The sequence below is a fragment of the Mustela putorius genome, unplaced genomic scaffold (genome assembly GCF_011764305.1).
Source record: "Mustela putorius furo isolate JIRA1106 unplaced genomic scaffold, ASM1176430v1.1 tig00003853_pilon_pilon_pilon, whole genome shotgun sequence".
NCBI classification, from domain to species: domain Eukaryota; kingdom Metazoa; phylum Chordata; class Mammalia; order Carnivora; family Mustelidae; genus Mustela; species Mustela putorius.
In genome coordinates this window covers 85,141,936-85,156,172 of record NW_025422005.1, presented here as the reverse complement: position 1 = coordinate 85,156,172, position 14,237 = coordinate 85,141,936, and the positions used below count along the sequence as shown (strand labels likewise).

General features: G+C 42.2%; 1 protein-coding gene across 4 annotated transcripts in view; it reads right to left on the bottom strand.

The window, feature by feature from the left end:
* The window catches only part of CDC14A (cell division cycle 14A), a 174,130-nt gene extending 171,494 nt beyond the window's left edge, over positions 1-2,636 (bottom strand). The window contains exons 1-2 of one of the 4 annotated variants that reach the window (XR_006601838.1): positions 2,020-2,636; positions 1,126-1,216 (exon numbers count right to left, since the gene is read on the bottom strand). Coding sequence is in view for 1 of the 4 variants with exons in the window: in XM_004775179.3 (XP_004775236.1) it covers positions 1,126-1,216; positions 2,020-2,068 (140 nt within the window). In the remaining 3 variants the exon portion in view is untranslated. The remainder of the gene's footprint in view (positions 1-1,125; positions 1,217-2,019) is intronic. The other 3 variants (XR_006601837.1, XR_006601836.1, XM_004775179.3) reach the window with 3 other exon arrangements.
* Positions 2,637-14,237: the final 11,601 nt, after the last annotated feature.

Here is a 14,237-nt window from a genome sequence, read left to right as displayed (position 1 = left end):
AATCCCTATGGTGAAGGGACAGTTAAAGATGGTTTGCCCTCAAATAAAAGATAATGCTCCTAAAAGTGGAGAATACTTTCACTCCTCAAATGCCTGGGTGGTACCTACAAATCCTTAGGCAGATCAGCCAAAATCCCTTTTAAGGTGACAAGTCCGAGGAAGCTCACTATGGTTCATTAAACTCTGTTCATGTAATTGCATGTTTGGTTAAACAACAAAAGTCAAATTAAAATGTTTAAGTTAAAATATATTGGACTACTCTGCAACACCAGCTCTTTTAAGGAGAACACATTCAAGTCAGTTCAGCCTTCCTATTCTTTATTATCTGTTGCTTTTATTGAGTGGAGGTTTATCTCTCTTTAATTAAATTTTTACTGCCCTTAAAAGTACTAAGATAATCCTTTCCCTGTAAATTAATTGCTTTTCACAGAAAACAGTTCCCTATTCTTATTTTACACTCTCAAATCCTAATCCCACAGAGGCAAAGTAACCGAAGAAAGTAAATCAGCACTCCCATACCACTTCCTCAAAGACAAAGAAAGTAATACTCTGAAGCTTGGGGGCACCCAAAGAAAATCACCCAATAATTTCTCACACAGGTAAAACCTTACTCATAGATAAGACGTGGGTACAGCTACCTCCAGGCAAACATGTCCCACTTTCCAAAAACGAGCTGCAGAAACAAAAACATCCTGCGAGACAACAGAAGCCTTGTGAACTGGAAAGCTGAAGTGCTCCTAATACACACACTTCCCTGTACTCTGTGGGTGCCCCATAAATACTCCCTGGCTGATTCACAGGCCAATTACAGCGGCTAGCAAGGACAGAGAGTCTCCCTGGTCCTACTCTGGGGAGTGTTAGGTAACAGAAAGTTGCAATTTGTGGTGGTGGCAAGAAGAGCTAATACAAAGGTTTAAAAGGAGTGGGGTGGTGACAGGTTCACATTACGTTAACTTTGCCTGCACCTCTCCCCAAGCACCTGAGTCTTTAAAAAATGGTATTGTGACTTACACCACTTGGGGGGGGTGGGGGCGTGACTAAAACTGCCATAAAGGTGCATAGGGTTCCCTCACCAAAGAGCCAACAGGCTAAAAGATTGAGAAAAAAAAAAAAATAGAAACTTACTTTTCATAGACCAGCTCCTCATCGATGGAGAAATAGTGGGTATTTACAGTGCTTTTTGGTCTATTCCTTAAAGTAGCAAAATATAATCGATCTGAAAGACAAGTTTAAAAGACGGGAGAAAACATATGAGAAGTAGGGCAGCTGAACGTGGAGAGTGGTGATAATACACGAAAGATCAAAATAATAACTGCTACCCATTATTTAAAGACCCCAGTAACACGTGGAATTCTTGCAGAAACCTGATCTCTCCCAGAAACCCAGAGACCCAAGAGCACAACAGAGAGGTGAGAAGGGGACCCAAATGAGACACTCAGCTAGGGGCTGGGGGTGGGGGCAGAGTTCCCACATCTCCCCAGTTTCAGGCCAGCAGGAGCGGACAGAAGCTGGGGGTACCCGTAGAACTGGAGATGCAAGTTTGGCTCAGACATCTCCAGACCTCAGCAGCTGCGGAAGGGGAAGAGAGGCGAGCCTGCAGCTCCGAAGACTTCAAGAAGAGGAAGGGAGGAAGAGACAGGGAGGTGTGACTGGGGGGGGTGTCCCGAAAACCGAGGCGATCAAGAGCAGGATAAAGGAGACGGAAAAAATCAACAGGAGCAGGATCCCCACGGGCTGCTGTGTGCAGAAGCCGGACCGAAACCGGCGCTGTCCCATTACCGGGCGGGAAGGCCATCCGAGGGAGCTGCAGAGGGAACCAGGGACGCAAGAAAGACAGAGAAGCCGGAAGCAGGGGGTCCTCGGGGAGAAGGTAGTACAGAGAGGGGACGAGAGCGCGCGCAGCGGCTGCAGGACACCAGGGGCCCGGGGAAAGCCGGAGACAGCGGTTGGGACGTAGGGGTAGAAGTGAAGAGTTGGGGGCGAGGGAGGGTTGGAGGATGCGGGGCGGCTGCTGCTCACCTTTCATGAACTCGCAAGCCCCGATTAGTTCCCCTGACTCCGCTGCCATCTTAAGCGAGATACGCACGGGGGAGGACTAGGTCGTGGCCAGCTGAGGTCACCCGCCCCCGGGGGCTTCCCCACTGCCCAGGAGCCGGGAAGCTTGCAGTCCCGAACACCGAGCCCGCCCGAGAGAGGCAGCAGGCGCCGAAGGCGGAGGCGGCTGGGGGGTCAGCGCGCGGGGCGCCCCGGGGACATTCCGTGGGGAACCCGAGCCCGCTCCGCGCGGGGCGCACACGCCCCAGGCTGTGGCCGCTCCGATTCGGACCCGGCTCCTGCCGCTGCTCCGCCGCCGCGGCGCCAGGGAAACGCAGACCAGCTCTCCCAGCCGGGCAAAGTCTTCCCCCCGCTCCCAAAGTGATCATGGAGGAGGAGACGTCTGGCCCCGATCGCGCCCGTGGCTACTCGTGCGACAGCGGGCAGGACTCTGGTGCCCGCCGGCTGGCAGCAGCTGCTCCGGCTCCTCCTTCGCCACCTCCTTTCAGCAGCAACTCTTCCTCCTCCTCCTCCCCCTAGGTCCGCCCTCAGACCTTCCTCCCCGCCCTCCCTCAGCCCCCTCCACTTTCACGGCTCTGCGGCCATCCCTTAAAGGGACAGCCCCGCTCCTTTCTCGGTGCGGGCCCCGCGCCCCAGTTACCAGGCGCCCCGCGGGTCACTAGGAGCCGGTTGCTAAGGCTTTGTTGCCGTCCTCCAATTGCTGTACAGGAAACGGGGCTCTGGGCCCAGGGGAGCCGGGCGGGGCCTCCAGACCAGAAACTTATGAATGAAACGGTGGAGTAGGGAGTGGATGTCGGGAAGGGCGCTCTTTCGGCTTCACTGGCAAGGATGCGCCGGCGCCCCCTTTTCTGCACCCACTAAGCCTTCTTAGATTTTTCGTCTCCGTCTCTCTCTCGCCCTCACCCACGTTCTCCTAAACTCTTGAGCGCGCGAGCGCACACACACACACACACACACACACTCTCTTAATACCTCAGATCTCCGGCCCAGCCTCCTATTAGCAAATCTTTCAAGCACTCCGCATTCCCTCCACCACTGACGGATCTTCATCTTTATTTAAAAAATGATAAAGTTTTAAAAGAAGCGCTACCTCCCCGCTCCAAAGAACATGTACCGATTTCCTCTACACACACTGACTTTTGTATCATTTGTGCTTTGTTCTCACGGGGGGCAACGTTCCCATCCGATCCCCCCACGTCCTCTCAGTGGGGCCACCACTGCGGGCGCAAAATGCCTAACATCTACATTGCTTCGGCTCAGGAGGAGGGCGAGGGAGCGAGACCGGCGGAACAGGCGACACCGGAGAGGGCCACTGGAACACGGGGGGAAATTAACACAAAAGAATCTCTTTAGGGAGTCTTCGCTGAAGCGCTGCAGGGAGTGGGTCGTCTCAAAAGCCCTTGTCTTGTTTCTGGGAAGCTCCTCACACTGAACAACTTTATTGCCGGGTGCCCTGCGGACGCGCCTAATTAGAGGACAGTCCCTTGGATATGAAAATGGCGCTGCGGCTCCATCATCAGAAGAGCATGCGCCCTGAGTGGTTTCTCCAGAACCGGAGAGGGATTTGCGCCCGCCTTCGGGAGAAAGGGGGCGCACCAGAGAAGAGCCGCCCCGCCAGCTTGCAAGGAGCGCTTTGAGGCGAGCGTGGAGAACTCAACTCCTTGGTCTTAACCCCTTTAGTCAGCTTTGCTAACTCTTCCAAAAAGCGACACTGTAACAGAAAGCAAATAGAAGGTGCTTTTTGGAAGCCTGATTGGTTTGATTTTTTTTCATTGCTAGAATAAGAAAAATATATGGATGTATTTCATAGGTATTCAGAAAAAATAGAACATCTCAATTCTAATCAAACATGTCCTTGTAAGAGAGTAAAAAGAAAAACCTAACATCCAGTTCTTTAGACCACAAAAATGTAAAGCTGGAAGAATCATTAAAGAGCACCTCTGATACCGTATACCCAAACAGCACCGTCTATACTCTAATCTTCACTTGAAAAAAAAAAAAAAAATCTCAAGAGTTTTTGAAACTATAAAAGTCCTGAAAGATGAATTGTAATGAGTGTTCTGTGTTGAGATGCGTTCCATGTCTTACAGGCCACTGGCAATGGCTATGGAGTTCTAAAAGAGGAAAACATCTCTCAAATATGTTGTCCTCGCTCATACAATTACTTGAATTTTTCCTGATATTACCCCAGTCTTACAATCTGGTGTTAACAACCATGTTGGCCAAATCAAATTATTGTATTGAAAATTTCTAACAGTTTTTTTCATGTGAAAGATGGCAAAGGAAAGCAAATGAATGTCTCAGTAAACTTAACTCTTTTGTTCAGAAGTCTGAATTCAGCGGTGGTAATCTGTTTCCAAATTTGCTTATTTAACATTTGTGTAGAATCTAAATTCACTTGCAAAATTTCCGAAAAACCTCTCATCCCAGTACTGTTTTAGAAAAATTGAGTGAAAAAAAGAAGTTCAATTCTCATACAACACATAAACTTCTAATTTCATTATATAGTCTAGTGAAATGAACTCTAAATCTGCATTTTCAGAGAAAGCAACGTTAACTGAACTTCCTCTTGTTATTTTCTAAAATGAATTTACAAAAACCTTTCATATAATTCTCTGGCTCAGAAATCTTGGTCATGAAAAGTGAATTACGACCAGAATAAATAGAAGTTCTTAAAATTAAGAACTCAAAATGAAAAACTTTCTTTTTCTTTATCACATTTACAATATGGATATTATAATGAAATTCTTAAGGACTTTCTAATATTTTAATGTTGCACAAAAGACAAATAAGTGATTATCAGTATAATCAAATCTCTCTAAACCAAAATCTGCACAATGTAAAAGATATGGAATATTCTACAAGAAAAACTGTAAACAAGTTAGTGCACGCACAGCACACATCCACGTCAAGGTTCTAGTGACATCATAAAACACTTTATTCCCTCAATTATCCTGAGGTCAGTGTTCCTATGGGCTGCAGTTTCATAATAAAGGCATGATTTCAGTCAATGGAGGAAGATAATGGAAGAAACTTTTTCCAATCATCCAACTTAATAAAAGTATTAGGAAATGACTTTAATTTTAAACAACAATAAAGAAAGTCATTTCACACATAAAGAAAATACTGAGAAAATTAAGACGTCACTCAAAGAAGAAAAGGAAGGTAATGTTATACAGAGAATTCTAGCAGGTCAGTACAAAAGTGTCTCAACAACAGTAACTCTACAAACATCACTTGAATCCTGTCTCTCACACACTGAGAGACAGTGTACGGACCAGTGTGTGTACCTGCAGAACTGGAAAACTCACTCTAGGAGGTAGCTTCAAAATATGTCACCAAAATATGGCTGGTGGGGCCATACTGAACACCCGTAGTCATTCATGCACATAACACCTCTTCAAAAATGCAAAGGCAGCTTCTCTGGGCCACGGCTTCCTCATAGTCTTCCCTAGATTAAAATCCCCATTTTTTTCAACCTTTTCTAAAATTGCAGGGCTTCAAGTCCAGTGACTTTCTTTTCCAATTTGTCTATATCCCTTATAAATTGTGTTCCAGAACTGAATGCAGGCCAGTGATGACTTAGTGTGACTAGTTCTAAGATCAGAAAAAAGCACTGATAGAAGATTCAGATGAGAACAAATGTGATGAAAAATGTAAAAGAACCAAATTTTATCATTTAACTGCAAAAAAAAGGACACTCTTCTCTCTTGTTGGAGAACGACAAGGAAAAAGTTGCTTAGGCTAATCAAAGACCTGATAACTGTGACATTTATTATACTATTCAAAGCATCATTTCTTATTAGAATATATAATGGGAATGTGCTTTTAGTTGCTTTTTCAGTCATAAGTAAAAAAATATTTAGAATATGTACTTTGAATTCTTTCTAAAAATTAATTTTCAATTTAACTGTGAAACAAGGAAACCTATCTTTCTGAGTAATTTAAAATTCAAAGTAATTTGAATTGTTTAAATATTTTGATTCCTTGCTAGGTGCCAAAATAATTTAAAGTAATCTTTAGCTTTATACATATATATAGTTACAATCACAAACTATTATTACAGAACAATCAGAATACCAAAAATATGTAGATAAAGTGACCATGAAATAGTTGCCCACAGATGCTAAAATCGTGGACTGACCCAGCCATATTCTGCATCACATTGATCACCAATGCATGTTTAAGAACTCCAAACCAGAATCAAAGATGGTAAGAACCTGGAAGGACCTGGCAGATCAGCTAGTTCCAGTTTTCAAACAGACACCCTGGTAGAGCCTAAGGTAGCAGAGGGCCTACCTGGGGATGGGAGGGGAGAGTGCTGGGTAGCATGGAGAGCTACTACAAAATATTCCACTCATAAAAAATGGTGGGGCAGTTAGAGGAAAGAAAAGAGAAGAAGAATTAATTACCCCCATGGTCCAGGGTAATTAATTTTCTGAAGTCACATAGCTGACTCGTGGTAGAAATAAGACCAGTATTCATTATTTGCGCTAATACCAATAATCTTTTCTCAATTTTCTCCTAACTTAGCTCATCTTACATTGTTTAGCTCATGGGTTCTTAAACTTTTGAGATGATAAAATGTCAAGCAATAATAATGTATATGCCAAATATCTTTCCTTCAAGATTTTAGAGAAAATATTGAAATAATTTAAGCTCAGAATGGAAAAATAAGAGATGTTGCATTATCTCTTGTTGTCATATGGCTTCTCTAAAAATCTGAATTGTCTATTTTTAATAGCATGACCATTATTCTATAGAACATAGTTTGAGAAATTTAGTGAACATTAACAATAAAAATTCAATTCAATAATCATCTTATCCTTGACTGATGCAGCTGGTAAAGAATGACATAATTTTTAGAAGGTGAAAGAAAGTTCCATAGCTAGGTTGATAAACTTAACGGTGCTCAACTTACTGGTCAATTTACCACATTTTTCAAATAGACTAACACTCAATACAGTTTTAAAACTTACAGAATGTGGGGTGCCTAGATGGCACAGTTGATTATGTATCTGACTCTTGGTTTGGGCTAAGGTCCTGACCTCAGGATCATAAGATCAAACCCACATCAGGCTTTATGCTCAGCAGAGAGTCTACTTGGAGTTTCTTTCTCCCTCTCCCGTTTCCCCATCACACTCTCTCATAAATAAATAAAACTTTTTAAACAAAACTTGCAGAATTTATCCATCTACACTTGTCATTCTTACTCTTTTTTTGGAGAGGAAATTAAAAAATGAACATTTTTTCTCCAAAAATATATAAAATAATATTCTGTGTGCCATTCCTCACCCCCATCACCACCAAAATAATATTCTGTGTGCCACTACTCACTCCTCATTACCATCACTTTAGTGACATATTGTGGTTTCAAGTTTCCAATGTTCCCTCACATGCCCATTTAATTTATGTCCCTACTATATTCTGTATACGTTTCTATCAGAAAAATAATAACAATTAAGTTTTATTGAAAACCAGGCACACAATTTATAGCTCAGCTCTCACATCAGTTCCCTATGAGATAAGTTCTATTATTATTGCCATTTTATAGATGAGGAAACTGCCACAAAATGGATGCTCTAAAAATATATAGAGCATGACTGGATAAATGAGTAATTAAAATGTTGGGAAATGAACTTACCTGAATCACTTCAATATGTAAAGCAGTCATTTGCAGCTGGAGTCATGGGAAAAATACTGGATTTATAATCAGAAGCCAGGCTTCAGGTATTGCTCTATCACCAACTGTGTATATAATCTTAGACTCTTTCCTCTGACATTAAATAGATATTATAATAATTTCTAATTCACAGGAATAATAGTAGAATTAAATAAGAGTACCATGATGTGCTGCCATTGTCTAAATATTTGTTATTAATGTTAAAGCTTATATTAAATATAAAATTATTTCCAAAATCGGATATTCACAAGACTCAAACTATTATATTTCTTTGGATCTAGGTATTTTTGCTTAAGTTACCCCTTGCCAATAACATAAGCAAAATAGACACTCACAGAGAGTTTCTTTTTATCAACTGACAACATCCCCACAAGGCACAAGTTAACATTGCCTTTCATTTCGGACTGCTTGTAGCCATGGTACTATCCCTAGAGTGCAACGGGGGCCAATGACTCCATTCAGGCTTCCTCAGTGGATTCCTAAATTCCCCCACTCTGGCTCACATTCTTATAATCGTTCTGTTCCAGAAGCCTGGGGCACAAGTGTTGTTCCCTGCAGTTCCCATGGGGACCCTTGATGCCCTTTTGGAACTCTAGGTTTCTGGTGCCCACCTCTGTGTAGCAACTCCAGGAGAAAATAGTCTTTTCCATAAACTACAGTATTTTGTGATTTTTCCAATCACAAAATACTGTATAATCACTGAACTGATGGTTATTCTTGCTGTTGTCATTAACACCTATACTTGCACTGATTTCCATGGAGGAAAAATATACTTTATGTCTTCCAAGGCCTTCCAAGCCTTCCTACATTAGGATCTATGTCATTCTTCAGAGTATATCTGAAGTATAATTTGTCTTTATGATTTTGGGATAAACATGATATGAATAATTTGACATGCACATAAACAAAAATAATTTCTGCTTATCCTAAAATATGTCAACGTATATTTTAGATTAAATATCTCTCTTCATAATTATGTTTTATTTCTCATAACATCAAATATACATTTTCATATTTATGCATCCATTAATTTAGCAAATACTGTGTACCATGTTAGTTAGTTAGTTAGCATTGTGCCAAGTGCTAGGATTAAAATCAAGAACATATGGGGCATCTGGGTGGCTCAGTGGGTTAAGCCTCTGCCTTCAGCTCAGGTCATGGTCTCAGGGTCCTGGGATCGAGCCCCACAGACCCCACATCGGGCTCTTTGCTCAGCAGGGAGCTTACTTTTCCCTCTCTCCCTGCTTGTCTCTCTGCCTACTTGTGATCTCTCTCTCTGTCAAATAAATAAATGAAGTCTTTTTTTTTTTTAATTTTAAAAATAAAAAATAAAATAAAATCAAGAACACAGCCCAAACAAAAACACCAGAGAATCCTAGACTTGAAGGTTGAATAGGAGCTAACCAGGTGGAGAAAGCCATCCTATAGAGGGAGGAAGGCGGCAGGAAAATGGGAAGGAGAAAGACACAAAGTCAAAGCCCCAGACTGAGGGAACGAGGTGTGCATAGCCCGGGATGCAATAGAGAAAAGGCTGGTTCAAAGTTCCATTTGGCTCCAGCATAGAGAATGAAGTGGGAGGAAAGGGAAAAGAATCTTGGTACAAAAGGTTAAAAATTTGAACTTTATCCAGAGGGTAATGGGGCCCCAAAATGAAATATATTAAGTAGGCAAAGCCTAGTCAGGTAGGGATTTTAAAATTGCCAGAAATAGTCTGAGAAGTATTTAAACTAATTGTAAACAGATTGGAGCTTACTCCATTAATCCTCAAAGAACCAGAATTATAACAAGAATACAGACTTTGGCTCACTTAATAGGATCTTCCATTCCATTTTTTTTTTTTTTTTTTTTTTTTTTTGCTTTCACTATTAAAAAGACAAAGTAGAACTCACCTGTGTTTTTTGTTGTTGTTTTTTAAAGATTTTATTTATTTATTTGACAGACAGAGATTACAAGATCACAAGTAGGCAGAGAGGCAGACAGAGAGAGAGGAGGAGGCAGGCTCCCCGCTGAGCAGAGAGCCCGATGTGGGACTCCATCCCTGGACCCTGGGATCATGACCTGAGCCGAAGGCAGATGGTTGAATCCACTGAGCCACCCAGGCGCCCCAAACTCACCTGTTTTTTTACAGAACATAATTAGGTGCATAAAGGGAAGAGCTGTCTGAGATTCCTGAAATTTAATTTGCATATATTGGAGGTAAATGTGGATAAGACACTATATATTTCTTCTATACTGAGAGTATTTTTAGTACAAAGACCCTAAGCAAATGTAAAAAATAGGATATACAAGAATTACACTTGATTAAAATATTTTAATTAACTGACAAAGTAAATTAGGATTTGTAAGCATTTGATTTCTTAAAAACTTTTTTAAAAACTTTTAGAAATAATAAATTAACACAAATGATTTAATTACTTGATTTTTTTTAAACATTCTAGATTTTTTTTCTAAGATTTTTTTATTATTTATTTATTTGACAGATAGAGATCACAAGTAGGCAGAGAGACAGGCAGAGAGAGAGAGAGAGGAGGAAGCAGGCTCCCTGCTGAGCAGAGAGCCCAATGTGGGGCTCAATCCCAGGACCCTGAGATCATGACCTGAGCTGAAGGCAGAGGTTTTAACCTACTGAGCCACCCAGGCGCCCCTAATTACTTGATTTCTTATATGACATGTTGACTGTCCCTAACTACTTTGACTATAAAATAATCTACTTCAGATTCTAGGTTGAATAACTTTCTAAAGTGCTCCAAAAGGAAAATCTCTTAAAAGCACTGAGTATTACTGTCTAATTAATAATTTCCTCGATTTTACATGATTAGAAACCACGTAGAACGAATATACCTGATCTGAAATCAGATCTTTGCTCTCATCCCTGTAGCAGGCAAAGCTCCTAGTGTGCTAATGCCTTTCAAATGCAGAAAACATACCCTTTTAAAAGAATGTAGGTTTTGGTGGTTCTCTCCTTTTTCTATCCACAACACTTCTCACACCAAATATGTGGTTGCTTTCCAAACCAAGCAATTGTCCAATTCTCCGCAGACACCAGCTTCATTTCTGCTACTGTCTACCTGGAGTCGGCACAGACGGCACAGATGAAGGGCTCAGTTCCGAGAGACAGCTCTGCTTCAGATTCCAGTCCACCTGTACTGACCAACTGGTTATAAATTGGGGGTGCCCACAACCCCCTCCTCACATTCAGTAATTTCCTAGAAAAGCTGACAGTCCTCAGGAAAACATTTTACTTCCTATCACCAGTTGATTACAAAGCATAGAAATCAGGAACCACCAAACCATACATAAGGCCAAGAATGGGGGAGGGGCTCAGACCTTCCCTCCTCTTTCTGGGGGTGTCACCCTGCCAGCACCTCCATGTGTTCACCAACTCAACAGCTTTCTGATTTCCATTTTTATCATTGGCCATTAGTGACTAAAGTCAGTCTTCAGACTTTCTCCCTTCCCCCTGAGGTGTAGGATGAGGCTGAAAGTTCCAACTCTCTAATCATGTAGTCTGTTCCTCTGGTAACCAGCCCCATCCTGAGGCAACCTAGGAGCCCCCCAGGAATCACCTCATAGCATAAACTCAGGTGTGACTTGTTATGAATAAGCAAAGATGCTCCTGCCACTCCTATCCTTCAGGAAATTCTGAAGTCTTAGAAGCTCTGTGTCAGAAATGGGAAGCACACTGGGGCTCCTGGGTGCTTCAATTCGTTAAGAGACAGACTCTTGATCTTGATTTCCCCTCAGGTCATGATCTCAGGATTGTGAGATGGGAGGCCTACCTCCTGCTCTGCACTCAGCATGGGGTCTGCTTGGGGTTCTTTCTCTCCCACTCCCACTGACCCTCCCCCAACTCATGCAAGCTTTCCCTCTAAATAAATGAGTAAATAAATAAATAAATAAATAAATATTTTTTAAAAAGAAATGGGAAGAAGACAAAATATATATTTCTTATTTTCACAGGTGGAAAAGGAAAGCTTCAGGATTATTTGGAATAGGAAGCTTTCTCAATCTTTCCATTTTATAATTGCCCAAAACTATTTGTTAAGAAGGGGCTTTTAACTGCAAATATGTGAACTGTAAATTGAAAATCAATATTTATAGCATAACATGGGTCCACTGAGGCCTTATTAATTTTTAGAATATGTCTGACTGCGCAGTGTAGTGTATGTTCAGTTTCCACAAGATTCAGATTCTGGAGAAGGTATCAAGCACGAGCCATCTATTTGGGAGGAGCCGAGAATGCCATCTAAAGAGTGGAGGAATGGGGCAGGAAAGGGAAGGCAACCCCAGTACCCTGTGTGTCTTCAGACCCAGTCACCATTCATAGTAGGCAACTGGAGCTGATCCCCCTGGATGCACTGAGTCATGGTGTACAACCACTTGCCTCCCAGTTCACCCAAAGAGCAAAGGAGCTCTGATATTTATCTCCCACCTCCTACCAGCTATTGGTTGAGGACTCCTCCTGGGGAGGTTAATTCTCTCACAGCCAGGGGAGGTGTTGAATACATAATGTCAAAAATAACAGAAAAAGAAAATTAGAAGTGACAAGTGTCTTTGCATTAGAGGTGATTTCACTGCCGCCTTCACAGTATATTCAGAACTGGAACAGTTCTTCACTACCAAACCATATCCAAGCCATCATCATCTAGAACTGCAGCAATCTCCTGACCAGCTTCCCTCATTCTGCCCGTGTTAACTACAGCCTAGTCCTAACAGAGCAGCGGAAGGATCAAAAGGCTAAGTCAGGTGGGCCGGGCAGGCTCAGTCAGTTAAGCGCCTGACTCTTGATTTTGGCTCAGGTCATGTTCTCAGGGTCGTAAGACCAAGCCCCACGTGGGGCTCCATGCTCTGCGTGGAGCCTGTTTAATTAAGAGTCTTTCTCCCTCTCCTTCTGTCCACCCAGACCCGTGCACATGCCCTTTCTCAATACATACATACATACATACATACTATAAAATGCTAAGTCAAATCTTACCACTTCTTGGCTCAAAACCCTCTAATACTGTCCCAAATCATTCAGAGTAAAAGCCAAAAGTCTTAAAATGGCATGAAAACAGCCCTAAGGGGCAGGGCCCAGCCTCTCATTACCCCTCCAACTCTACCTTCTATCATTTAGCCCCTTATTCCTGTTCACTGCCACACTGGTCCTTGCAGTTTCTTGAACATTCCAGACAGATTCCCACTTCAGGGCTCTTGCCTTTCCTGTTCCCTCTGGCAGGGAGGGACTCACCCTCATTTCCCTTTAGTCTTGGCTCAGATGTCATTTTCTCAGAGAATCTTTTCACGACCACTTTTAAAATCTGAACCTCTCATCCCCCACCAGTGCTCCCTGTCTCCCTTCCCTTACTGATTTGTCTCCATAGCACTTACCATTTTCTGACATACTGGTTATTTTACTTATTTTGTTCCATGTCCCCCCCCCCCAGAGTACAAATTTCAAATGGCAAGAACTTCTGCCAATTTGGTTCCATTGTGTCCTCAAAGTCTAAAACAGAATCTGGCACATGGTGGTACCCCAACAAATATTTTAGTTAATTCACTAAATATAATTAATTAAATCAACTGATTAGTTTAACTGATGAACTAACAACAATCGGGGAGGACAGAAGTAAGACTAAGCAGTTTGAGAAGTGACTAGAAGGTGAGTAGGAGAGAGATCATGAAAACAACACTTTCAAGAATCCTGGGTCATAAGGAAAATAAGAGATAAGGCAGGCACTGTGAGAGTGTTGAAGGACAAAGGGAATGCTTTGTTTTGTTTTGTTTTATTGTTTTAAGGCTGGTGTCTTTGAGCACGCTGATAGATTAGACGGAAAGAGGAGAGTGGAGTCGCAAAGGCAAAGGCCAGATGGAGAGCCTAACTAATCTGAAGAAATGGAAGAGGACAAGATTAAGAATGAGAAAGATTAGCCTTGATCACGTGAAGATCACTGAATTTTCTAAGACAGGGAACAGCAAATTCTTTAAAAAGCCAGATAATAAATATTTTAGGCTTTTTAGGTCAGAAGATCTCTGTTGCGACTACTCAACACCCTTTTGAATTGCAAAAAGAGCCATAGACAATACATAAACAAATGGGCATAAATGTCTCCCAATATAATTTTATATACAAAAACGTATGGCAGGGGCACCTGGGTGGCTCAGTGGGTTAGGCCTCTGCCTTCAGCTCAGGTCATGATCTCAGGGTCCTGGGATCGAGCCCCGCATTGGGCTCTCCGTTCAGTGGGAAGCCTGCTTCCCCCTTTCTCTCTGCCTGCCTCTACCTGCTCGTGATCTCTGATCTCTCTCTGTCAAATAAATAAATAAAATCTTAAAAAAAAAGAATGTATGGCAAGCTCTCAGACTGTAGGTTGCCAACCCCAACTCTACGATTAGCAAGGAGGTGGTATGAATGAGAGTAAATGTACTTAAGTTCATGAATTGGATTGGCAAGGGGTGGAAATGGTATACTTGCCTCTCATTACCTCTATTTTCTTTATGAATTAGAAGTTGGGATCAC